This window comes from Castor canadensis, chromosome 11 (genome assembly GCF_047511655.1).
Source record: "Castor canadensis chromosome 11, mCasCan1.hap1v2, whole genome shotgun sequence".
Classification (NCBI taxonomy): domain Eukaryota; kingdom Metazoa; phylum Chordata; class Mammalia; order Rodentia; family Castoridae; genus Castor; species Castor canadensis.
In genome coordinates, this window is record NC_133396.1 from 95,960,464 (window position 1) to 95,987,421 (window position 26,958).

At 43.6% G+C, this 26,958-nt stretch overlaps 1 protein-coding gene across 3 annotated transcripts in view; it reads right to left on the reverse strand.

Moving 5' to 3' along the window:
• Positions 1-26,958, reverse strand: part of Uck2 (uridine-cytidine kinase 2) — a 64,973-nt gene that overhangs the window by 14,934 nt on the left and 23,081 nt on the right. For all 3 annotated transcript variants that reach the window (XM_020169636.2, XM_074047602.1, XM_074047603.1), the window contains exon 2: positions 811-970. In XM_020169636.2, the coding sequence (XP_020025225.1) occupies positions 811-970 (160 nt within the window). The remainder of the gene's footprint in view (positions 1-810; positions 971-26,958) is intronic.

The following is a 26,958-nucleotide window of genomic DNA, read 5'->3' on the forward strand; positions in this document are numbered from 1 at the left end:
TTTCTCCTATAGTCATGTACACGGCGTCCCCACGAACCTGTGTTTCATATATGCACATCACACCTAGACAGGCATAATCACCCCTCAAAACCGATTTCCACCCAAAGTAGAAAAATGAAAGAGCTTTCTTGATTTTTGAAACAGGGTGTGTGAAAATTAGTTCTGGCAAACCAACCTCTGTTTTTCTCCTGACATTCCATTCGTGGCTTTGACATCTCTCCTCCCTCTAAGTACAGCTATTGGCCAAGATCAGCACATGTTAACAGGGAGGCATACTCACCACTAGGTGAGGACGACAGGCCCCATGCCACAAAGGGCGAACTCTACTGTTTATGAGAAACCTAAACCAGCTGAAGGAGCGGTGCACAGATCTGGGCTGTCAGCAGGACTTCAGGCAGTCACCCTGAGCCCCCCAACTTCCTTTGTGCTGGTCAGTGAGCTGAACACACAGGCCGTGTACCCACATGTGGGGTGGGGAGGAGGGGCTGACACAGGCTGCTGCAGATCAGAGGAGGCAGAAGGACTGGCTGTGTGTGTGTGTGCTCCTGTGTGTGTGGGCTGGCCCAGCCCAAGTCCCAAGCTCACAAGTCACCTTCACTCGATACAGACTCAGTCAGTGCTAAATGAGCCCTCCTTTCCTATAAGCCCCATGAAAACCCTGAAAGGTAGTTGTAAGATCCCTGTTTTATAAATCGGATGGAGACTCAGGGCAGCTAAGTACTCCCTCATGTGCAGGACAAAACTACTGCCCCCTGCCCCTCCAAACATACCCGCATCCACACACATACCCCAGTCAACTCCCCCACTCACCCGGGTGATCAAAGTTGAACTGGCCCTTTAGAGCTTTGGCCTTCTGCTCTGAAGTGAGGACACGGTAGAAGCTATCCTGGCTCAGGATGACCACCTGCTTCTGGCGATAGTCCACCTCATTCTGCCCCAGGAGTTGCACAATCTTTGCACATACGGAAGACTGCAAGAAGAGAAGAGGACACCAAGGAATAAGGGGAGAATGTGGGAGAAAGGAGGTCCAGAGCCACACACTCTCTGAGAAAGGGCTGGGAGGGCAGCATCCAAAGGCTGCCGGGTGGGTTAGGAGCTAAGGGAGAAGGACATGCTTGCTGAGGGAGGTCTAAGCATCCCACAAATCCTTCTCTCCCCCTCCTTAGCACAAGTTACTATTTTCACATAACCACAGTGCCAGAAGGCAGGAGGTATTAGTGCAGTACTACTCCTCTCAAAAGTTTTCCCCAAAGCCACTGAGAAAGCAGCAGCCATTTATTCTGCCTGCTTATGCCCTGGTATATCACAAGACACCAGAAAAATGAAACAACGGTACACTGGCACTGTGTTGATGGGTCAAGGACCTCAGGATCCAAGTGACTGTGTGGCCAGGTGTGTTGGTGCACACTTGTAATCCCAGCACTTAAGAAGCAGGAGGATGGCAAGTTCAATGCCACTCTAATCTCATAATAAGAAACCAAGGGCTGGAGGTGTAGCTCAACACAAGGCTCTGGGTTCAATCCCCAGTACCACCAAAAAAAAATTTTTTAAGTGATTGCATCATGGGACATCCTCAGCCCATCTCTATCATAGAATCAAAACCACAGCCAAAGAGCTAGCACAAGGTCAAGGCAATGGTTTCATCCTGGCCTCTGCTGGTTACTTCTGCTCCAGCCCTCCATCATGGACTTTTTCACCTACACAGAAAACATGATAGCTTTTTCATAAATGTGTGTTCACCACATAGGGAGAGATGTGGACACAAACATCACTAATACCTAAAGCAACTCTGGGGTATCCCAACAGAGTGGGGAGCCAATTCCAAATGAAGCCTACATGCTCTGTGTTATGCTGGTACTAATACATTACCTCTTTCTGTACTTAATAACATATACCATTTATAAAAGGAAAATTATAAAAAGTGAATTCAAAAGAATGAGAGTGAAGTATTATATCTATCAATTAACTCGTTTCTTTTTTTCGGTTGATAACAAAGATTGGCTCAAAAATGTATTCCAAAAACTCCGGAAGCCACAACAAGGCTCCTTATGGGTCTGGTTGACCTAATCTTTAACCAATGAAAAAGCAATATACTTGAGAGGTTTGGGGAGCTCAATCTTAAAAGGCTTACTATTGAACTTACTTTACCAACTGATTTTAACAAGGAAAAAAAAACACAAAAATGTCTTAGTTACAATTCTTATGAAGTTGTTTGATTTGAGCATTGAGAAAAACTGGCCATTCTTGTTGCACTGGTCCATGCAAATTAAACTGTTTTGCACAATATGCTGTATTATACAAGTTGTAACACAAACCAAATAAAATATTTGGAGGAGCAATAATAGTTTAACATAGTTGTTAATTATTTGTAAGCAATGTTTTACCTGCATAATAGTTTTGCATATTTACATACTTGAGAATTTTAAAACTTTAGACTTTGGGGCTGCAGATTTGCTCCCCCACCACCACCACCACCAAAAAGAAAATCATACATAGAAAACTAAAACTTGCACATGATTTTAATTCAAAATTGAGAATGTGGTGGCATGTGGCACAAACCTATAATCTAAGTACTAGGGAAGCTAAGGCAAGAAACCACAAGTTTAAGGCCAGCCTGGGCTACCCAAGTGAGTTCTAGACCAGTCTGGGCTACACAGTGAGATCTTGTCTCAAATAAGCTACAGCAAAACACAAAGCTCTATACAATCATAAACTATAGATTTTTAAACTTCCACAGGCCATTAATTTCCTTTTCCTAACTGACATGTTTCTTGCATCCTAAGGTTGTTAGGAGGATAAAGGGCTGAACCTTTAGCCTTTACGAATATATAGAATTCCTTCTTGAAGCTCAAAGAACAAAAATAAAAAGAGAGATTCATGGAGCCAGATGTATACTGTTTATAAGGTCACTCAAATCATGGGTTTCCCTAAAATTTAAGTCACAACCCATTAAATGATTTTGAAGTGAACAGCAATCCCACCACCACCATAAAGAAGATACCCTGCTTAATGAATGATACACAGTTGTATCTCTTAATCCAGGCAGACTTAGAACACTGAGTTAGCAAACAGTTGAGTACAATTCTACAAAGTTACTGCTCACTGTAATTCTTGATTGAGAAATAATGGCTGCATGACTTTGTCCTGTATCTTCAAAGACCTGGCTGGTGACCCTTCCCTTCCACAGACACATCGTCCCCGACAACCACCACTGCTAATATTGTACCCAATGCTTATCAGGTGCAGGCCCATGCCAAATGCGCCATTACAAACACTCTTGTAAGTCACATGTGCAAGCTGAAGTTAAGTGACTTGCCTACAATCTCTTGGTCCTGCCTCCTCTTCACCTCAACCTAAAGGTAATGAGAAGTCGCAGGCAGAAGATACCTGTTATCACTCAGGAGATAAATACCACATAATCAAGGAAGGCAAGTGGCCTCTAGGATAATCTAGACTGTTAAGGTTATTTCCTTCCTCCTGGACCATGTTAGAAACAGGCCCTTAAAAATCCAGATATATGCTGAATCACAGCAACAGATACACAGGACTTGGTATTCTATTTTTGTGTACATACTCGCTAGGGAGGAAAAAAGGAAGGGAGGCATTCTACAGAGGCTCCACTCTGCTATATGTAACGCCCATCTCCATCCCCTCTACTTTGGTGTTCTTTTCACTAATCCTGCACCCCTCTTCCAAAGAATGAAATGAGCTTCTTTTTATAAATTAATTCAATATTTCCTGTACTTTTTCATAAGAAAGTAATTCACTAATGATTATGATCTGAAAAGTCAGGGAACTGTTAGGCTACAAAAAGCTAAAAATGGGAGCAGGTACGATTGTTACAGTGGGCTAAGACTTCTGGCAACCAAAAGACAAATCGTGTACAATTCCACTCATGAGGTATCTAGAGTAGCCAAATTCATGGAGAGAAAGCTGGATGGCAGCTGAGGGAAGGGGAAATAGGGAGTTGCTTAACGGACAGTAAGACTGGTTACCCAAACATGAGCATGCTCAACGCAACTGCATGTACAGTTAAAAATGGCTTCAATGGAACTGGGTTTAACTTCCAGTGCCACCAAACACACAGCCAGGTAAGTGGTCCATACCTGTAATTGGAGCACTTTGAAGCTGAGACAGGAGGATTGTGAGTTCAAAGCTAGTTTGGGCTAGAGCAATTTTTTCTTTTTTTTTTTTTTTTGCAACAAAAGCCCAGCTTCTTCACATGCTAGACACCAGGTTCAGCCCTTTAAAATTAACTCATTTGGTTATTGCAACCGTGTATGATGGAAATTACACATATACCAGCTCTGCTGAACACTAAGGCAAAGAGAGGTTAAATGTGATGTCCAAGGCATAGGGCACTGGAAGCAGGATTCCAACACCAGGGCCCCCTTTATGCAGCTGCCCTGGGCCAGTTGACAGCTGACACTGCGCAGGGGAGCCTGAGCTCAGCCTAGCTTTGCATAACATCTCCGTACTTAACGCAGTATGTCTAGGGTAATTCTGTCCTTGCCACTTCTAGCACATATTAAAAGGGAGAAGGGCAGAACAAGCCTGCTAGGACTGTGGGTTGCTATCTGAACACCAAATTAGATGAGGTCAATACAAGGTATCTGCAGAAAAAGAAGAAAACACATGGAAGAATCAGTGAAGGTGATTTTATAATTTCTTTACTCATGCGGTATTTTGAAAACATTATTTCATCATTTATTTATTTACTTACTTTAAAGCTGGGCAGGGTGGTACATGCCTGTAATATAGCACTAGGGAGGTGGAAGTAGGAGGATCACAAGTTCTAGAACAGCCTGGGCTACACAGTGATACCCTGTCTCTACACAGCTCATGAAGGGAATCAACCAAATTAAATGACTTGCTCAGACAGAGAGGCAAGTCTGAAACTATATTATCTTCCAAATTCTAAATACACATTCTTTTCACTGTTCCAGAACTGAAGCAGGTTTGTCACCAGCTCCATTGTGTTCCATACATTTATTCCACTTCCATGATAGGGGAAGGGAGACAGGGAGGGAACTGGTGAAAAATATAACACTATTTGTCTCTTTGCATCCTTAAATCAGCATTTATGTTAGATTTCAAGGCAGGCAAGTGACTCAGATATCCAAAAAAAAAGCTGTCCTACGAATTTTTGGTATGTTCAAGAGTCCAGCTGTTAGAAGCCAGTAACTGTGGGCTGAGTGTACCAGATGTGCTGAACAGTGAACTTCTTTCTCAGAGACTCCCCCAAGGGGAACCCCAGGAGCATCCACAGCTAGTCACCAGACCAGGACCCTCCAGCTGGCAGCTCCCAAAGTGGCAGCTGCTGAGCCAAATGGGTTCCTGTACTGCTGTTGAAAAGCTTTTTCTCTGAAACCAACTTTCCATGACAGATGGCTCAGCCAGACAGCCTGGACTATGCCTAGTGGGTATGTCCTCCAGGATCTACTCTTTACCATGCTCAAGTCAGATCCAATACTGCCGAATGAGTAAAACAAAGCAAGCAGAGCACTAGAACACTCAGCCTGCATCCTGAGCACAACTGTTCAGAACTTGAACAGGGCCCAAAACTGGATAGCTTGAGCAGCCCCGCTCTGGGGAGGGCCCTGGGCTGGGGATGTCCCTAGAGGAATGGGCTGGCAGTGCTCATGAGTAGCCTCACAAAAGAGTCTAGGCTAAGGGCCACACTGGCTAACATTGTGAAATCCCATCAAGTTCTCATTGCGTTGGTTGAGCCGCTTTAGAATCAGAGGGTACCTAGCAACCCATCAGCCAGGCCAAAAGGAGCCAATCAGCTCTCTGTCAACGGTGTGCAGGCTTCAGTGAACATTTGTTCTGAACTCAAATGACCCCATCGGCTAGCAATGTCAGAAGGTCAGACACTTGGCCTCCTCAGCAGAAAGAGCTCAGCTGGCTCCTTTGCTCTGGGATTGTGAGCGGGTCACATTATTACTCTTGTCACTGTCATTAAGTAAGAAACACACCACTAAGTTATATGCTGTCCATCTCAAGGGAAAACCACCATGGCCGCCAGACATGACATCACTCCTTTGGAGGCAGGGGTTGCTCCACACACAGCTTGGAAGCTCTAATTTACAGGCATGAGAAAACCAAAGCACCAGTCATTTGCCCTCAGTGAAACAGAACAAAGTTTAAACCTGCTGACTCCACCCCAGAGCAAACCACTATGCAGCAGCAATAGATGTCACTCAAAGGCTTCCCTGGAACAGTGGCCAGGCCATCTAGTCTTAAGAGTCGTGGGTAGCCCCAGAACCATGCACTGCTAGCTACAGAATAATCAACACACACAAAGATCTGAATTAGAAGCTCACTAAACTGCTGTATAACGTAAGGGTCTTTGGTATCTAGTACCCAAAAGCAGCCACAGATCAACCCAATCAATAGCTTAAGAACTTCTGGAACCCAAGAACCACTTATGATTCAAACTTTATTCCCAGGGCCTGGAAGGACTCAACACGGGGGAGAGGAATGCACAGAGTGGGAGTGGGGGAACAATTTTTTCTTAAAACAATCACAATACAATGTCTTAACTAATCAGCAGTCCTCTCTTTTCTCCAGACCTGGAATTTTGAAAAGTTTGCACTGCTTGTTCTCAGCATCAGCCTTGATTTAGGTTACTCTCCTACAGATTCTATCCTAAAGCACAGGAGATAACTTGCTAGAGATGGCTGGTTGTAGACCTTAAATCTTCGGCCTTGAGATTTAGCTGGGCACTTGATATTTCCCAGACTCCCTTGCAGCTCCTTTTGACCATGCTAAGTCTGGTCAACTGATACGTAAGTGGCAGCTTCCCCAATCTTCTTAAGTAACTAACTGTCCCCTCTTTTTGTCCTTCCTTCCTGTCGAATACAACGAAGATGGCTGGAGGTCAAGCCACCACTTAGCAGCACCTAAAGATGGGAAGAAGCTACAGAAAAGCCTGAGCTGAGATTCAAATAATCAGAGCTGAAAGAGGAATAAGTTTGTGCTAAATTCTGAACTCATGCTGAAACTTAATTGTGAGTGTGACAGTATTAGGAGGAGGAGCCTTCAGGTGATAAGCCATGAGGTTTCCTCATGGCTGGGATTAGGACACTTACAAAAAGGTTCAAGGAAATAAGTTTATTCTCTTCTGCTCTTCTACAGTAAGAGGACATCCTTCCTCCCCTCCAGAGGACAAGGCAACAAGGCACCATCTTGGAGGCACAGTAGACCTCATCTGGCACCAAGCCAGATCTTGGACTTCCAGCCTCCAGAACTGAGAAATAAATTAGATAGTACCAGGTGTTTTGTTACAGCAGCACAGTTTGAGGTAATGTGGCTAAGTGTCTATTTAAGCCTTATTTTTCGAGGTTGTCTGTCACCTTCAAGGGAAGTGACCTTAAAAATGACAACCACACCCACACACCCAGCCCACCTCAACGAGGCCCTGTGCAGATGTTCTCTTGAAAGCCAGGGAAATCCTCTTGTCCTCACCAGAGAAAATGCCTTAATCATTAGAAGCCATAAGTAACTCATCAGCCACGTGATATCCATGTGAGATTTTAAGGGTGTAGTGAGGAGCATTTGCCTGGACCCACCTCCCCAGATCACTAGGCACTTCCCTGTCACCTGCCAGCCTCTAGGTGTTTGCCCAGGTGTCAGAACAGTTATATGCCCTCACCCTGTCTGCACCTGCCTATGCCACCGGACCAGGCCCTCCTCACTAAGGAAGTAGTTCCTAGGAAGGGAACCTGAAAGATTACGCCTGAACAGCACTAGATGAAAAAGTACCCAGATACGGGCTCTGTGTTTTAATTCCTGATTGCTATATGGGTGCTTCAAAGGTGGTCCTACAGGGGCCCCAATGTTAGACCACGTCTGAGAGAAATGCTGATGACCAACAGTCACCAATATAAGCATGGTCCTAGGACTTTTCTGTGAATTGCCAAACTCATTAGGCTGTATTTCTAGGAAATAAAACTACATGTTTGGGTCTATTCTCTTTAGAGTCTCCAGCAGTGAGAAATAAATTGGTTCAGAATCAACTGAGGGTAACAAACAATAAGTGACATACAGAACAGCAACTGGTCTTGGGATTCTCCACACACAGTCCCTCTCAGGACCCCAAGGGGATGGGTTCCAGGAATCCCCACAGATACCAAAACCCTGCAGGATGCTCAAGTCCTCTATGTAAAATGGTGTCATATTTGCATACAGCCTAATTGCATACTAGCCTACTGTCTAGTTTGAGTCATCTCTACGTTACTTATAATCCCTAATACAATGTAAATACTATATAAACAGTTGTTACCTGTATTGTTTAAGGAATAATGACAAATGTCTGGACATGTTCAGTACAGGTGCAATTTTTTAAAAACATATTTTCCATCCTAGGTTGGTTGAAAACAAAGATTCAGAGCCTACAGACATAGCCAGCTTAACTCTCAAACCAACCTATGACACGGGTGTTGTTATCCCTATTCTTGCAAACAGGAAACTGAGTCACAGAGAGGCAGATTAAGTGACTGGGCTTGGAGATCACACATTTGGAAAACAGCTAGCTGTTCTGCAGGCTCACACAGGATGACTGGAGGATGCACGCTGTTAGCCACTCCACATCTACCTTGTCTCACTGCACCATCAGAAAGTGATGGAGAAAAAAAAAAAGGCAATGGAAAGCTCTTCACTTTTCAAGAGCCACAGGGCCCAAAACACAGGGTGTAGTCCCAACACATATAAACTGAATGCAGGGGTAACTGGCTCCCTGCAGATCTGCAAAAGCACAATGCTCGCTGGGGCTCTTGATTAATTTTTCTGATAAATATTTTACTGGCAATGGAGAGAGATAAGTTAGTGCTGATTCCCCACAATTAGTTCTTGAATAACTTGGAAAAGTAAGCACATGCTTACAGGGCCTAGCACTGATAGGCTGGGAAGTAGGTGCGTTCAAGCACATGGCTAGGAACAGAAATGAGCAGAGGTGACTGCATGGAAACTGCTACACTGGCCCCGGCCACTGTGCTATGAACTGACAAGAAAGTAGCACAAGTAACAAACAAGCTTCTAACAAGATCAATGCAGGCCACAAAGCCTACAGAAAATGTGTGAGGAGAAGAGGAAATACAAGCTTGTTCAAACACATGAAGAGAAAAATCTGGAAGGCAAATTGGTCAAAACTGAAAATTGTTGCGGTTTTTCTACATCATCTTAAACAAAAAGGCGTCCCTCTCCCCAGGGTTCACCAAGTTCTAGAGTCATTCATAGTCTCATTAACAGCTCTGCCAAAACAAAACAAGCACACAGCACAGTGCTTGATTCAAGGGGCAATGTGGCCCTCACAGCTGAATGAACATCATTCTACATACACAAACAACTAATTTCAGCCTCCTCTTCCTTACCCTATGCCTGAGTATGGAATCTGTAGGCAGTGTTTTGTATTTATGCCCACGGAACAAAAAGGCAACACACACACACACACACACACACACACGCACACACACACACCCCGAATGGTCTTAGACTTGTTTCTGTCTTGGTGAATTTGCTGGACAAAGCCTTCTCTAAGAGGTAGGAACAAAAGGGAAGCCTACTAGAGAATCAATGACCCCTGACTTGGAACAAGTGGGGCCAGCCATTTTCTTCCCCTTTTGCTTAAAGGTTAAGAGGCAAGAGAGTGAGTGATAAATTCCAAAAAACAAAACCAACCAAGCAAACAAAAAACACTTTTCCTGGGAAGCACACCCAAACCCACCTTCTTACCACAACCTTACTTACTGAGCACAGTAAGATGGTAAGATGCCTATGACAGAAAGTGCAGACTGAAAGACTTGAAATCATTCTGTGTAAAGATACAGACAGTTGACTTTCTTCCCTGGTCTTAAGACAATGAGCAGAAGGGGGTTAATGGGGACTAGGTATGATCAAAGTACATTATATACAAGGATGAAACGGTCACAATGAAACCCATCATTTTGAGCAATTAATATATACTAATAAAGGGGGGAGGGGGGAACACCACCAGTGAATGGATAAGGAAGAGCTCAGCCGGGTCCTCTGCAGTATCTTTCCAAACTGAAGGCCACACATGGGTAAACACTTAATGAGGACTTACCAGCACACAGTGCTTTATTGTAAAGTATATTTTAGTCAACTCTTCCATTCTGGTAGTCCCTATCCCAAGGGTGGAAAACCAGAGACAGTCTAATGTAGTTATCCAGAAACGTTTTCTAAGTTTCCTCTTCAGTTCTCCTCCTGCACCTGTGCTTAGACCCAAGTACAGAGTGGCAGGAAGGACACCTGCAGCAAGCACCCATCTCCCTGCCTTATGGGGTCTCTTTCACTGTCTCTATTCTCTAACCTTTGAAAGGGTTCAAATTCTCAATACTAGCAGTCAATTCTCCAGAGTGTTTCCTTCTAGATTGTGCTGGAATTATCAGTCATCACCACCTCCGCAGGGCCCCCAAACTCCTTCCGGAATAAACAAACAAACAAAAAATACATAAAACAAAAGAACTGGAAAAGCTACCCAGGATCATGTTAGGTATAAAGCATAATGAGTTTACTGCTGTGGAAGTCATAATAAATTACTGAGGCTAATCTAAAAGCAAAAAGGAGTCAGAGCAACTGCCTTTGAATATAATAATTTTATTAATTGGGAAACTGAAGCAACTTTCAGTAGATACCAGCCAAACCTCTCTTAAGCCACACCACGTATGTACAACTCATACAACAAAGGTGTGACTACAGCTCAGCACAGGAACAGCCTTTTCCAGAATTGGTGCTAGAGCAACTGGACATCCCTAAAGACCAAAAACATGAACCTCAACCCGAACCTCACACCTCACAGAAAAAAGCTAACTCACATTTTGGAAAAGGCAAAAAATGTGGAGTAGGAAGCTCAGAGGTTGCTAGGAGCCACAAGGAAGGGATGAATGAATAAGCCGCACTTTTAGGGCAGTGAGAATTTTCTGCATGGTACCACAATGGTGGATATACATGTTCAAACCCACCATGTACACAATCAAGAATGAACCCTAATGTAAAATATGGTCTTTATTGATTATGACTTATCAAAGTAGGTTCATGACTCCAGACTACTGGAAATTAGCAGATTGCAGTCTGAGGACAGCCCAGGCCTAAAGTTAAAAAGAGCTTATCTCAATCAATAAGCCTGGGCATGGTGGTACACACCTGTAATCCCAGCGACGTGAGAGGCCATAGGTAGAAGGCTCTTGGTCTGAGACTGGCCCCAGGCAAAAACTCGAGACCTTATCTGAAAAATACCTAAAAGCATAAAAGGGATGGGTGTATGGCTCAAGTGGTAGAGGCACCTGACTAGCAAGCATCAGGCCCTGAGTTCAAATCCTACTACTGAAAAAAAATTGCTCTCAAAAAAAAAATAAGGTCTACTTCAGAAAAAGAAAATAACTAAACATGCAACTACCATGTTATCCAGCATTTTATTGTACTCCTAGGTGTCTATCCCAGAGAAATGAAAACATGTTCACAGAAGCTTTATTTGTAATAGTCAAAAACTACAAAGCACCCAAAAGTCCTTCAACAGCTGCAGTTCACCCACACCATGAAGCGCTACTCAGCAACAAAAAACAAAGCACTACGGATACATGCAACAACCTGTGTCACTCTCAGAGAACTATGCCAGTTAAAAAAGGCCATTCCAACAGGTTACATACTGAATGATCCCATTGGCTATGACAAAACTAGAAACAGAAAATGACTGGTGGTTGGCCAGAGGAAGGAAGAAGGAGCAGATGGTTCTTGAAGGGCAAAGTGACAGATAAATCACTTTGAGATGTTCCGTGTCTTTGCTCTATCAACATCATTACCTGAAGGGGAACCAAGAAAATGATACAGGGAAACCCTCTGTATTATTCCTTGTAAGTGCAAGTGAATCTATAATTATCTTAAGAAGTACATCCAGAAAAAACACTAATTCCTAACCTTCAGCCTCTTACCTTTCAAAGTTCAGTCTTCCTCACAAAACACTATCAAATAAACAATTAATTGGGATAACGTATGTGTATTGCACGTGAGGCAGACATGAATTTAGGGTGGGGCGGCCAGAAGACTGTTCTCAACAGTAGGTTGAACTATTCAATCAACTTTCCAAATATCCAACCATGTCCTAACTTCTAAACATCAGAATATGACCTTATTCGGAAGGTCTTTGCACATGTAAATAAGGTTAGGACCTGGAGAAAACATCATGCTGAATTAAGAAACAGAAAAGGTGAAGATGCAGACACAGAAGACAAAGTAGAGACTGCAGGAATGCAGCCTGTAAGCAGGCACAGTCCTAGAAGTGAGGAGGGGAGCATGGGGTTGCCTTCGGGCCCTGAAAAAGGAGCCAATGCATCCAGGTCCTGAGATCTTGGTCTTCTGGCCTCTGACCTTTAAGAGAATAAATTCCCAGTGTTTTATGCCAAGTGTGTGGTTTGTTCCTGCAGCCCTAGGGAACTAATCACCTGCCAGTTTTTTAATGGGTGGGTTCAAGTCTTTTTACAATCAAAGAGGACCTGCACACCTTCTTCAACTTCTATTTATGTGCATTCCTGTTTGCAGATAAAAGGATAACACCCAGGGAGATGCACTGGTGCATTTCATCATCTTTTCTTGCAGAACTTTTCCTGGTGTTTTCTATTTGCTCTAACAGTTTCCCTGTGGAATAGGAGTGTTTACACCATCAAATATCCTGGTTAATCATTATCACATACACTAAACATGCCCTACGTGCACCACACTGAATCTGCTGTTTCCTTGGTGGCTACAGGCTTGCTTCCAAATCCAGCAGTGTGCTTCAGGGTCTTCAAAATGCGTCGCCGTCATTGGGCTGCTGACGTGTGAATGTGCCATGCTACAAAACTTGTGTTTCCACAGCAGTGCCCAACACATGCTGGGCACAGTGAATTTTTAAAGAGCAAGATGGGTGAGAACTATCTTCCTACCACAATGGCCTGAAAACAAAATGTAGTCCTTTTAGAATGAGGCTGGGTACACAGGATCTGGCTTGACCCCTGACTCTACCACGTCTCATGCAACTCAACCTTTTGGGATATGAGCATCCTTACTGTAAATTGCGAGTAACAGTAATGACATCCATTCCCCAAATGCGCTAGAAGTTAAAAACTTCATCATGATCCGTGCTCTGTATTTCCCTCACTTCTATAAAACTGTGTAAAACAGTATTATCATACCTCTGAACCGCACTACACAATTAACCACACACTGCAGATTATACATTATGTTCCATTAAAGACAATACATCTGGGCCAAGAGCTGGTGACTCACACCTGCAATCCTAGCTACATGGGAGGCTGAGATCAGGAGGATCGTGGTTCAAGGCCAGCCCAGGGAAACAGTTCTCAAGACTGCATCTCCAAAAAATAACCAGAACAAAATGGACAGGGGGTGTGGCTCAAGCAGCAGAATACCTGAGTTCAAATCCCAGTGTCACAAAAAAAAAAAAAAAAGTGGGGGGTGGAGAGTAATGTCTCCTGAATCCAACCATCTGCCTCAATTCTTGAGGTGTACTGTCCCTGTTTAGGTGGCTGGTCTATCTTATCTGCTGTCTCATGTCTCAAGGTGTACTTATATATAAGTAGGTCTATATAGATACATATATACCTACTAAGAAAGGAGGGAGGGAGGGAAAGAACTGCCTTCTCTTCTATTGACGGATATTTAAATTATGCCAAACTTTTGCTAGAACAAACTTTATATGTGGACATAGGGCAAAGAATCAACATTTTTAAATTTCCATCCATTAGTCCAGACAGCTTCTTTCATTAACAATTTACAGACTATTTCTCTATACTCTTACTGCCTATTTGATTTGTTTAATTTACCTTCCTATTTTAAGAGAGAATATACATCTTTTAGATACCTAAAAGGCTTCAGTTTTTCTGAAACTAGACTGCTGATGTCCCATCTTCACTTCTGTTGTTAGCCTCTGTTACTGTTGATTTATAAAAGTATTTTATAAATTAAGAAAGCTGAATGTTTCTCATTTAGATCACAAATGCTGTCTTTTTACCTTGCTAAAGAAACTTGTTGATGTAGCTAAATTAATCTCATGTTTTCTATCATGTTATCTTTAGAAAAGCTTTCTCACCCAGAGATTGATTAATTCCCATTTTTTCAGTTTCATGCCTTCAACTCCCAGGAGCTCAAACAGATCACGGGGGGACCACAAGAAGGCACCAATCCAGCAGCTCCCTGAACCCTGAAAAGATAGGCAGACGCCCAGGAGGGCAGAGGGCAAGCAACTGAAAGGAAATGAGATCTGAGAGTGGTTGTAAGGAACTTCCTGTGTGTACACAAAGAGTTACAGAAAGACCTGCAGCTGTGTCCTGCTGGAACACATCAGGAAAGAGACCCAGGCTCTGCTTTCAACCCTCGGGCTCACAGCTGCACACACGCTAAGGGATAAGACTTTGTGGCCCCTCTTGAGGAGCAGAAATCTGCAGCTGGTTTGAAGAACGCCACAGATGAATGTCTTCTTTAGAGCAATCTTTCTTTAAAGCACAAGGTGTATTTCCCACCCAATGCAGGGTACTCTGTTAAGAGTGTGAAGACTTGCTTCTTCCTGCCACAGCAAAACAGCTAAAATCAGCATTCACATGCATGCTGTGCAGAACACCCCCACCCTCCCCAAAATTCCTCCAAAAGTCACTACATACCACAGTAAGACCAATGGGAAATTCCTGCCCAAACAAGCCTTCTATGAACTAACAACATGTACGTAACTAAAGATACAAAATTAAGCCAGCAAGAGAATGCCATGTGTTCCTAATCTTCCTTCACCATCTCCTCCTCCTTCCCCCATCTCACCTGCAATGGTTCCTGCAGCGTTCCCACAGGGAAGGAAGCTTCCTACCCTGCAATAGAGGAGGAGCCTGACCCTCTTCCTCCTCCTGCTTCCCTCAAGCAGAAGCCTGCTTGCCAGACTCTGTAGCTCAGTAACTCCTAAGTAGTGACTAAGCATCTTTTTCCCCATATTAAAATCCCTTCAACAAACAGTACTGGGAAAACTAGATATTCATACACCCAAAATAATTTAAAATGAAGTTGGTCCCTTCCTTACCTTACATATATAAAAATTAGCTCAGAGTGGATCAAAGATCTGATTAAAAGCTAAAAATATAAAATGCTTGGAAGAAAACAGCAAAGTCATATAAAAGTAGATTTGACAAACAATTTCTTAGATATGATACTAAAAGCACAGAGAAAAACAGAAAAGACAGACTTCATCAAAACTAAAATTCTACAACTCAAGAAAATGAGGGAGAGGGCAAGGAGGTTGGCTCACGTGGTAAAGTGCTTATCTAGCAAAGGAGTGGCTCTGCGTTCAAGCTCCAATACCACAAAAAAGGCAGGGCATGGGGGGGAGGCATGGTAAAAAACATTTCTCCAAAGACACATAAATGAAAGCTTCTCCAAAGAAGAAACCTAAATGGACAACAGGCATAAAAGATTCTCAACACCCATAACCATCATGGAAGTTCAAACCAAAGCCACAGGAAGATTCATTAGGATGAATTAGCTTCAGACTCATGAGGATGGTAAGTTTTTAAAAAGAAAAAAAAAAACAGAAAATAAGTGCTAGCAAGAGTGTGGAGAAATTACAACTCTGAATGGCTGGTGTAAAATAGCACAGCCACTGTGGAAAACAGTATGGTAACTATTTAAACACAGAACTGCCATAAGCTGCAACAACTCCATATATGAATATGTACTCCAAAGAACTGAAAGCAGGAGGGCTGGTGATGTAGTTCAGTGATAAGAGCACTTGCCTAGCATGTGCAAGGACCCCAAAACAGGGGGGATGGGGAGGGACTGAAAGCAGAGACTCCAATAGTTATCTGTACACTCATATTCATAGCAGCATTATTCACAGTAGGCAAATCCATCTGTCCATTAACAAAGGAATGGATAAGCAAAATGTGGCATTAAACATACAACAGAATGTAGCCTTCAAAATTAGGAAATTCTGACACATAGCACTATCTGGAGAAACCTTGAGAAATTAAGCTAAGTAAAATAAGGCAATCACAAAAAGAAACACTAGCATTCTACTCACATGTGTCACCTAGAATAGTCAAATTCATGGAGTCAGAAAGTGGAATGGTGGTTGCTGGGGTCTAGGGAGAGGGGAAATAGGGAGTTATTGATTAACAGATGCAGCATTTAAATTAACAGGTACAGTGTGTAAGTTGGAAAAGATGGAAAAGCTATGGTGAAGAATGCCAGTGATGGCTGCAAACAATGAGCATACTTAATGCCACGGAACTAATGGTAAACTCTGAAACAGTAAATTTCATGTTATGTATACCTTACACCACAATTTTTAAAAAACGGTGTCTATATTACTACTTCTCCCTCCATCTCTAACCTATCTTATTAATTTTTGCACACCCACAGCAGTGCCAAGGAGTATTCCATAGGAGTATTCTGGACCTAAGTGACACTTCTCAGGTAGAGTCACTAAAACCAAGATGTCCTCAGGGTTCAGAGTGCTGAAAAATAGTACCTGAAACCATAATTGGGCAGGGGAGGAAGTCTTGTCCTGCAATTTGCTCATTAAAAGAAAATCAACAGTTTGTATCACTAATTTCCATCTTTATACCAGTCTCTTAAGTTGTAACTTCCTCTTCCAGGAAGACTTAGATTCTCCCTGAAAATACTTGGCTCAATACTCCTCCTTTCCTCCCCCTCCTACTACCTACCTAGCCTACCATTCAGTATTAAGGAGCCCTTCCTCAGGTCCTAGTCACACACTAAAGGCCTGCTAACAAAGCCAGGGATCCAGAAGGCGCACTGAACTCTCTGCACAGCAGGTGGTAAGCACTGGCTTGCTCTCACATCTTCATAGCATCCAGGACCCTGGCCTGAGTTCTGCTGACCACTCTTGATGGCAGTCAAGTCTAGTTAAATTGAGTGTTCTGTAATCCGCTGTATGGTCATGGTGCCCCTTGATGACCTCCAGCTCTCAATTCCAGGCTCTCTCTACGGGATGCATGGTTAGTGATCAGACTGGTGTTTGCTCCAAGTCCCTTTCACTGACTTCTTTTGGTAGGGACTGTCAGAAGAGGCTCCTACTGAAATGAATTATCTGTCAGTGGCTTTCTTTTTTTGCGTGGCAGAGAGAATTTAAAAAGCAGCATAATGTAGGAGCTCTACTTTTCAGACACGCACAATCAATCAATCAATCAATCACACAAACAAGACTGTGTGGCAAAGAAAATAAATTGTCTCATCCCCTTTAAAAAAAAAAAAGCAAGAACAAAAGCTGTTGGGAATGAGTGCTTTTCTGGGTTTTTTTGTTTTGTTCTCTTTTCTTCTGGGTTCACAGACCTGCTGGGGAGAGGGGGCTTACAGCATGGCCACCCCAGCAACACAGTGCACCTGGGAAACCAATCCAAGTTCTGTCAACAGCAAGCACCACACATTTCAACCACCAGAGTTTTAGCCACCCTTTTAACCACCAGAGTATAAAATACCCTTTAACTAACAGTCCACTTATATGAATTTGTCCTAAGGAAATAAAAAACAAAATTTACATATGGAAAAATCCATCATTGCACAAAAACTGACCAAACCCTACCTGGTCACCAACAAGCATGGCTTGTTATGTCTTGGTACAATACAAACACAGTATATGCCACTATCAGAAGACATGCTTGTGAAGAACAGCTCAGTAGCGTGCCTGCCTAGCAAGCGCCAGGCCCTGAGTTCAACTCCCAGTACTGCTGAAAGAAGAAAGAAAGAGTCACTAGAGGATCTCCATGATTCTACTACTCATATTCAGTATTGCCAGGACACCCTGCTGGAGGTTATTCAAGCTCAATTGAACCAAGGTCAACTCAAAAGTAATTTTGAGCATGCATGCATTTTTAACATCTGGTTCCTATAACAGCTCTCCTTACCCCACAGAAGCCCTTGGCTTGAAAAGAATGTTTCCTTCTTTACCGAATACCCTGCAGGCAGTCCCCAACTTACAAATGCATTGCCATCGGAAAGTTCACTCACTGTGCAAAACTGGGAACACATTTTCTTTATACAAGTGAGTGAGGATTGGGTTCCCAGCACAACTTTTTTTCCTATTTTTTTCCCCCTGCTCCCAATGCCGGGGAAGGACCAGAGGACATTGTGCATGGTGAGCTTTACCACTGAGCTACCTCCCAACCTGGAGCATAATTTCAAATGCCAATTGAACACATACTGCTCATGAAATACTTGGGATTGCTTAAGAAGACAGGGAAAACAATACTGATGTAAATCTAAAATGTAGTAAGAAAGAACAACAAAGCTGCTGGTGCTTGAAGATGTAGAAGCCTGTGTTTCTCAAGTTTTTTCTGCATGCAGTCACAGCAAAGGACCAACATGGCTTGTTCTCCAACACACAACCGGCTGCCCCTGCTACAGAATTCTCTGCTCACAACCCCTACCCTGCCAGCTTTCTGTGTCCCCAAGTGCCTAGATAACCCCTTTTAGGGTCGATGTGGACACCTAGCCCCGAGCAGGATAGTGCCTTATTAATACACGTCACAACAGCTGTCCGCCTCTCTTCTCTGAGTCCACAGGCCCACACATAACTGCATGTTTCCTATTCCCCCCCATCTAAGTAAGGCAGATGAAACCCACGCAGTAAAAACCATCTCTAGCCTGGTTAATTTTATTTTTTCTACACAAGAAAAATCCCATTATTTATTCTCTATTTCCAAGTACAAATCTAACAAGCTTCTTTTCCAAATTTCAAAAGCTGCAGAAAGGGAAGTAAAAGGAAGGTACGTTACATTTGTTTAGTGTCTCCATGTGTAGAGAAGAAACTAAGGGTTAAAGTGTCCTGTCCAATGTCACTCAGGAATGACTCTGACCCATGAGCTGAAGCTACATCCACCTGGGTACATTAAAGTCAGTGGAGGCAGAGTCACCGGCTGCAAGGGAGTGACCGGGCAGCCAGTGTCCACCTGCCTGTACTATTAGGGAAGTGACAAAGGCCAACATCAGACAGCTGCAGCAGTTCCATTCACTACTGCTCCTTATGGAAACAAGGAGGTGCCTGGATTTCTTTCTAAGATTAAGTTGTCCTAAGTGTTGGTACTTAAAAAGTACTCTATGAAACTCTGCTGACCTCCAGGTCCCAGGCAGATGAGGTCTCTACACCAAGGGGCCTCCAGTCCTTTCTGTGCCCACTACTTCTTGTGTGAGCTTCAAGACTGAGGCAGCCAGTGACCCGTGGTGGTTCTCAGCATGCAGCACTGACCTGGTTAACTGAAAATGATAAAATTGGCTGAAATTGTAGGCATGATATCACGGAGTTGGTAAGATTTGCTGCAGGAAGGATGGCATCGTGAAAAGAAAACCAGGCTTGAGTCACACAAGCCTGTGTTTGAATAAGAAGTGGTTTCTGAGCTTGGACAAGGTGGTTCACCTCCTTTATCCTGAGTCTCTTCATTTGTGATTAGGCCAGGCAGGGGACACCTGTCTCACATAGGCATGCTAAGAACAAACATTCAACAAATCAGAGATAATTGGTTTTACTACAGTTAAGACAAACTGTGCTTGTACAGTATGTACATATCTTTTTTTTTCTTTAGCGGGGGAGGGGATAAAGACTGGGGTTTAAATTATATTTGACAAGTTGTTGCTATGGTTTATACCCCTATAATTCATGTTAAAACCTAATACCCAGTGCAAAGGTTAAGATACAGGGCTTTGGGAGATATTTACATCACGAGGGCCCCATCCTCAAGAATGGAGTAAGTGCCTAGGTCAAAGAAGCCAGGGGAGCCCTCTCTTCCCCCATGTAAGGACACACACAAAAGGCACCATTGATGATGCAGAGCCCTCACCAGACACAGACTCCCCGTGCCTCATCTTGGGCTTCACTGCCTGCACAACTGTCAGAGATACATTTCTGTGAACAAATTTCTCAGCATATGATAATTCGTTATTGTGGCCTAACAAAGTGAGTAAGCTGCTTTATTTTCTTTTTCTGCTATTTTTCAATAGAGAGCAGTCTCAAGTACCTACTTACTCCTGGTAAAGTATGAAGCATTCTAGGTAAGTCCAGACTTGGTCTCTATTGTCTTGGAGTTAATTAGCACAGTTCCACTAACAGAAAGAATGGAGTGTGAAACAGTAAACAGGTATCAGATAAGGTTTTAAGAATTTACTCGGTATAAACATCCTGCATAATGACAGGGAGGGAAGCTAGAGTCCTACAGTCACAGTACTCACTCCTTCAACCAGTAGTGGAAAGCAAGCAAAGGCTTTTAAGGTAGTGGTGTGTGGCCTTGACACAATGTGGGCAGGGAGAGATATGGTTATAAAGAGCAACTGTGAAGGTGATCCTGAAAGGCAGCAGGAAAGTGGTCAACACAGTCTGAAAACCAGCTCTGGCACTGGGACAAGGGTTGAGCATCTCAAATCCACCCTGCAGTTCAACAGATATCCATGCATATAGGCCAGGGATGAGGTGCTGATCAAAGTCCAGGGATACAGACTACAACAGAGTATGCTGGTGTACACCTGTAATTCCAGCACGTAGGAGGTAGAGGCAGGAGAATCACTAGGCTAGCCTGAGCAACAGAGCCAGACCCTATCTCAAAAAAAAAAAAAAAGCTGTGAGCAATGAATGCCCAGAGCCCAGACTGTAAGCAGCAACCCCAAAAATGAGAGCTGGTCTCCCACAAGGGGATTAGGGGCTTAAGGTAAGGCATTTCAGTGGAACAGGAGGCCTGCTGGATAGACAAAGAAGGGTTAGCAGGGAAGAAGACAAGGGCTTTTCTTCCCAGATGTAAGTTGGGGAAGGGACTTTCACTTTCAATCCCACTTATCTTATAACAAACATGGTACTATTTAGGTCTCAAATGCAGAGGTTCAGGGATCTGAGCCCAAGGGGGTACAAGGTCACGCATGTCACTGAAAGCTGAAGCAAATGAGAAGAGTATGTAGGAGACCACAGAAAGGTTCAGTGAAGGTGACCCAATGCAGACAGAGGCCAAGGACAAGTAGCAAGTCTTCAACAAAGGAGGGAGATGAGGCCTCCAGACCAGAGGGGCTTCTTCTCTAGACATCAAGAAAACTGAGGGAGAGCAACCAGTGTCAACTCCACTCTCAGGATGCCAGAAGCCTCCACCAAAGGAGAAGATGGGACAATGAAAGGCCAGCATGCACTTGAACACCTATCCAGGAAGTTCAAAATACATGGGGTCTTTTTGTATGGATTTTTATGAGGATTTAACTACAGTCATTTGTCACTGTGTCATAAGTGTTGCAACTCAATGAACTTTTTATTCTTCAAAACACATGGCTATTAGATGCACAGCCACAAAAGGCAATCCCAACAAGAGGATCCATCCAACAGGTATCAATCTAGAGAATCTAACTCATGATTTCCCCAGCTCAAATACTTTCACTGCTAACAAGGTAGTCCATGATGGCCTCAGAATGGTGAATATATAAAACAGCACCAGCTCTCATAGTAATTGTTGCCTCTGTGCACAGCTGGAATGCTTGCCTCATCACCAATTCATTCCTGTCCTTGAAAGAAGGGTCTCTAGCCAGGTCATGGCAAATCCTCCTTGGAGGGAAGGGAAGTTGCTATGGCAACTTCTGAAGGTGCCAAAGATACTAAGGCTCTGCCTTCCTCCAGTTGGGCCTCCCCTGGGCTGAGGGATGAGTACAGAAGACAGGAAGTCAGCGCAGCCCTACAAAATGGGATGTGAAGCAGGAGCTGCTGGCTCAGCAGAATCTGTGACATGTCCAGACACTTCTGCTCCAAAGCCTGGCCTAACCTTCCTGGACTTGGCCATCTCTTCAGGGACAAGTTCCCAAGCCAATCAGAGCAGTTGGCTGCTTGCTTGTTCACCTATCAGCAGACTGAGCTAATGTAGACAAGACTGCCAACGGGACAGATAGGAAACCACAGTCATGCTGCATGACAGCCAGGGCAATACTAACAGACCTACCTACCGATACATGTAGGAGGCACAGAGCAGGGAGGAAGAACTGGACATACCACAAGCGAATCCTTGGTTCCATCCCTTATTAGCCAAACAACCTTGGGTGGGTTGTTTAGCCTCTCTGAGCTTCCACTTTCTTCTCTGTAACAAAGGACCAGCACTCACACCTCAGGAGAGAAGTACAGGGAGTATCCATCTTTATGTGCACCTTGCAGGGTGACTAGAACAGGGTGGGGCAGAATGACAGTCAGATGTCAACCTGAGCCCCCAGGGAAGAAGAGGCGTGTTCAGTTGCAATGACACATCACTCAAATGCTGCTGCTTGGCACATGGCTGTCAAGTTAGCCACAAACTACTGGTCCTGCCACTCATTCCTGCACGTAAGCACACATTGCCACCCCAAGTCCTCCAACTCTGTCTCCAGAGCTGTTGCCACCCTGCAATATGCACGTACTCCACTGCCCCGCCCCCCCATCCTGGTTAACTCCTGCTCATCCTCCCAACGCCAGCTCAGTCATCATCATCTGTCATCTGCTTTCTCCACCTCCTCGCCCCAGGCAACTCTGCCTCCCTCACTAGTGTCCCCACAGTACTCTGCACTCCCTATCATGCCACTTCCTCAACTGCATTGTCATCGGTTCTATCCGTTGTCTATTGCCTTACTCATCTTTGCAGCCAGGAACCAGGATATAACAGCACTCAATGTCTGCTGAATAATTAATGACTCAGGAGGCAATTAATACCCTAGGCTGCCCACTGACTTGATGGGCTCTGAACAGCTGAGCAGACCAGAATTCAGAAAAGAATAGATGTCCCTACTGACACCTATTGAATAGCAAATACAGTGTCCCCAGGACAGGAGCCCTCCATTGAGGAAAAACCATGAGTGCTCAGGATGCACAGAATTTAAACATAACTGACAACAGTACGGAACTGAGAGCTTCTCCCCATTAACTGAGCTACCTAATGTGTGCAGGATTTTTTTTTAACATGCTTGGTCAAAATCTCGTAATAAATTCATAAATTAGGCAGGCTTACTGCTAATTCTGCTAATTCTGCTGACTATCTGCAGTGCTTGAAGAAGACATTCCTCGGAGCCTTGGTTTTACTGTGTATTTAAAAAACGAGGGGTAAGACTACATCTCTCACCTGAGACTGCAGGTGACTCAGGATCTGAGAAAGCAGGCATAAGAACTCGGGTAACCATGGGTATCTTGAAGCCCCAATACTTTCCTGAGCCCTTCAAGACATCTCTGTGAGGAGTGCAGCTATGCAGCTATGACACATGGATGCTGCCTTCTGAGTCTCATCTGTGTCAACATGCTACCAAAAGTTAAAAAGAAACCCCCGAGGCCTGATGAAGGCCCTAGTTAATGCACAGCCTTAATTCTCTGACTCTGGAATCTTGTCTCAGTTGACACCTGAGTTACCAAATGAATGACATTTGACTGGACGTGTGTTCCAATTAATTATCTATCAAAGCATTCCCGTTCCCACCAAGTAAGCCCAAAGCTGAAGAGTTAAGAAGGTTAACCATTAAAATCATTCCTGACAAACTAAACACATCTTGTGTCACAGCTCCAACACACGCACCGAGATCATCCTAGCTCCTTTTTCCCACCAGATACTCCTCTGGCCAATTCCTCCATAAATATACACAGGAATGTCAACTAAACATTTAAGATTAAGAACCGGCTGGGGGTACACCTCCATAGTAGACACTTGCCGAGCATGTACACAGCTCTGGGTCTGATCTCCCAGACAGGAGGCAGTGAGGGAAGGAAGGGAGGGAAAGTGGGAGGCATGAAAAGAAAGAAGGGGAGGGGAGAAGAAAATAAAAGGGGAAGGAGAGAAAGGAAGGAGGGAAAGGGGAAACATAAAGGAAGGAAGGGAGGGAGGCAGTAAGGTGAGAAGGAGGGAGGCAGAGAGGGAGGGAAGAAAGCTCACCTATAATCCCAACGCTAGAGAGGCTGAGGAAGGAGGATAGCGAGTTCAAGACCAGAGACACACAGTGCAACCCTGTCTCCAAAAAAATTTTTTCAATTTAAAAAGTATATAGGCGAATGTGCACAAATAATTTTATTTTAAGGGTATGCTCAGATTTTAGTATCCCACTTGCAGTTGGGACTGGTTTCTGGAAACAATTCCCTTCAGATACCAACAAGTAACTATATAACTATATACATACCATGTGTTAAGAGTGTTACACATACACAAATATCTTAGAATATAATACGTAATACCCTCCACACTGAAAGACACATAATCATTTTATCATAGAGAGTTTTTCATGGTTTAAAATATTTCATAATTACTTTTTCATTTAATTTTCATGATACTTGGGTGCCAGAGACAGGACAGATTCCCTCCTGTCTGACCAGGGAGACTGCTTGACTTGCACCAGGCCATGCAGAGGCCGTGCAGAGAGTGAATTCAGACTCTTTCAACTTCTCTACTCTGGAACTCTTCCCAAAGTCCCACATTGGCCAGGATAAGGAAAGAGTTCCAGGCCTCCACCCAACCCAACTGGCTCTGTGACAAATTCTCAGCCACCAACACTCCTAAGGACCTCCATGCTCCGTATCACAGGTAGCCCCAAATTCTGCACACCACCTCTGAAACAGACTTCCAACAGACTGATCACCCAAAGCAAAGATCACACAGCACAAACTCTGCTGCCGTGCACTGGTGCAAACCCATGGAAACCCTGGAATGTATAACTTGACCCACAGGGCATATGGATTAGGTGAGAAAGAAGGAGCCTACAAGAGAAAAATGAAAAAGCTAGGAAGTGACTGAATATGTATGTAAAGACATTTTTACTTCCTTCAGTGCCGGATTCTTTTCCAGCTGAAATGTGTTCAACTGTGAAAGCTGCTCTCAAGCAAGATGTAAGGAAGTAAAATCTGTTGCTATATATAAGCACCTTATTTGGGGACATTTTCACTGTAAAATAAAAGGAAATTCAGACAGGGCTCAGGAAAATGTGTGTGGAATGAATTCAGAGTTTGACACACTGCAACTACCCTCCACATACTTAGGCCTACTACAAAAAAAGTCCTGAAAAGATTCAGTTGGACCCTGTCATAAAAAATATCATCCCAGAGATAAAGAATATCCTTTTCACTGGGCGCCACTGGCTCACACCTATAATCTTAGCTACTCGGGAGGCTGAGATCAGGAGGTTCGAGGCCAGACCAGGCAGTTTGTGAGACCGCCACCTCCAAAATAATCAAGAGCAAAAATGGACTGGAGATATGGCTCAAGTGGTAGAGCTCTGAGTTCAAACTCCAGTCCCACCAAATAAGGAAAAATATATATATCCTTTCATTTGTTTTATAACCATCTATCCCTTGAGTAGAAGAGTTTAAAACAGGGAGAGGGCTGAGTATGTGCTCAGTGGAGTGGTACCTCACTTGCCTAGCATGCATGCACAGACCCTGGGTTTGCCCCCTCCCAACACTGCAAAAACTAACAACTAGTTCCCTCCTTATCTGTAAGAGGTATGGTCCAAAACCACCTGTGTATGCCTGAAACCAGATAGCACAAACTCTATATGTAAGGTTTTTTCTTATACATACATATGATAAGTTTAGCTTATAAACTAGGCACTATCATAGCTATTAATAAAACAGAACAATTATATAACAAAACATTATTGCAATAAGTCATATGAATGTGGCCTCTCTCTCAAAAGCTCTCACTGTACTGCACTCACCCCTCTTATGATGCTGTGTGTTAACACAACGCCTACAGCGTGAGATGAAGTGAGATGAGTGATGTAGGTATTGATTCATGGTCTGGGCAGGACACAGTAGGACAGCACAAAATTTCACCATGCTCATCAGACGGACATACAAATTAAAACTTATCAACTGTTTATTTCTAGAATTTCCCACTTAATATTTTCAGACCACAGTTGACCGTGGATAACTGAAACTGAAGAGCAAAACCATGGGTAAGGGGAACTATTGCACTTACTATTCAAAGCTGCAAAAGTAGCGATGATAGTTTCCCCCCAGAGAGCTACTAAGATTCCGTCTTTTCTTTTCAGTGTCCACGTATACCAGATATCAAGCTGATTACTAATGATAACTTCAAAAGGGAACTTATTTTTCAAACTCAGTAAAAATTCTCCTCAACTGTGTTCTCCTAAAGCAGGATTCTATAAGTGTTGAGAATCTGTAGGAAAAATAGTGTACTTCTGTTTTTCCTGTATACTCAAGGAAAGTCTAAGGACTAGAATGAAGAATGTAAGGTAGTATTTGTGGATTAGAAAAGCTATGGGGACAGAAGAGCTGAGTGTGGAGGTCAGGGAGCTGACACAGAATGGAGAGATGAACAAAATTCAGGTTATAAGCACAGAAAGAGAAGTACAATTTTTTTTAAATCTAAAGAGACTCCAAGGACGCATTTAAAAAGGAGGCCAAATTAGTGATTGATGTACAAGGACCACTGGTTCTCCATCTCCCTGTTGCAGTTCCACCAAATCCCAGATGCACTTCCAGCAACACACACGCAGGGCAGTCTTTGCGTGGGATCACTTACATCCTCCAGCCTGCTGCTATGCTCCACGGGGCCTATGGGAAGTTCTAGAGCCTGCTGCAAGTGGGCTTCCCACTCTCTCCCTCAACAGGCTCTGTGCCTCATAACCTGAACCTCAAAACAAAGGGAGATATGAAGGGTACCTTAACCTTGAGGCTTCTCCAGGAGCAGGGAATCCTGACTGCCTGGGTTTCCTTTGGCATGTTTCATTTTTCACAAAGACAAAGACATGTCAAATATGCCTGACAAGTTAAGAGGAAGAGAAGCAATCAGGACAGATCTTTCTCCTTTTACTTTGCAAATGCAGGTACGTATTTAAATCCCTGAGTTGATCTTCAACACTCAAATTTCCTTTCCTTTCTAATGCAAGAGTGAGTCCCAGCACTAGCCAGGAAGCCCGACACCAGTGCACAGTTTCAAAGCTTGTTCTTGGAAGCCATCAGGGTCT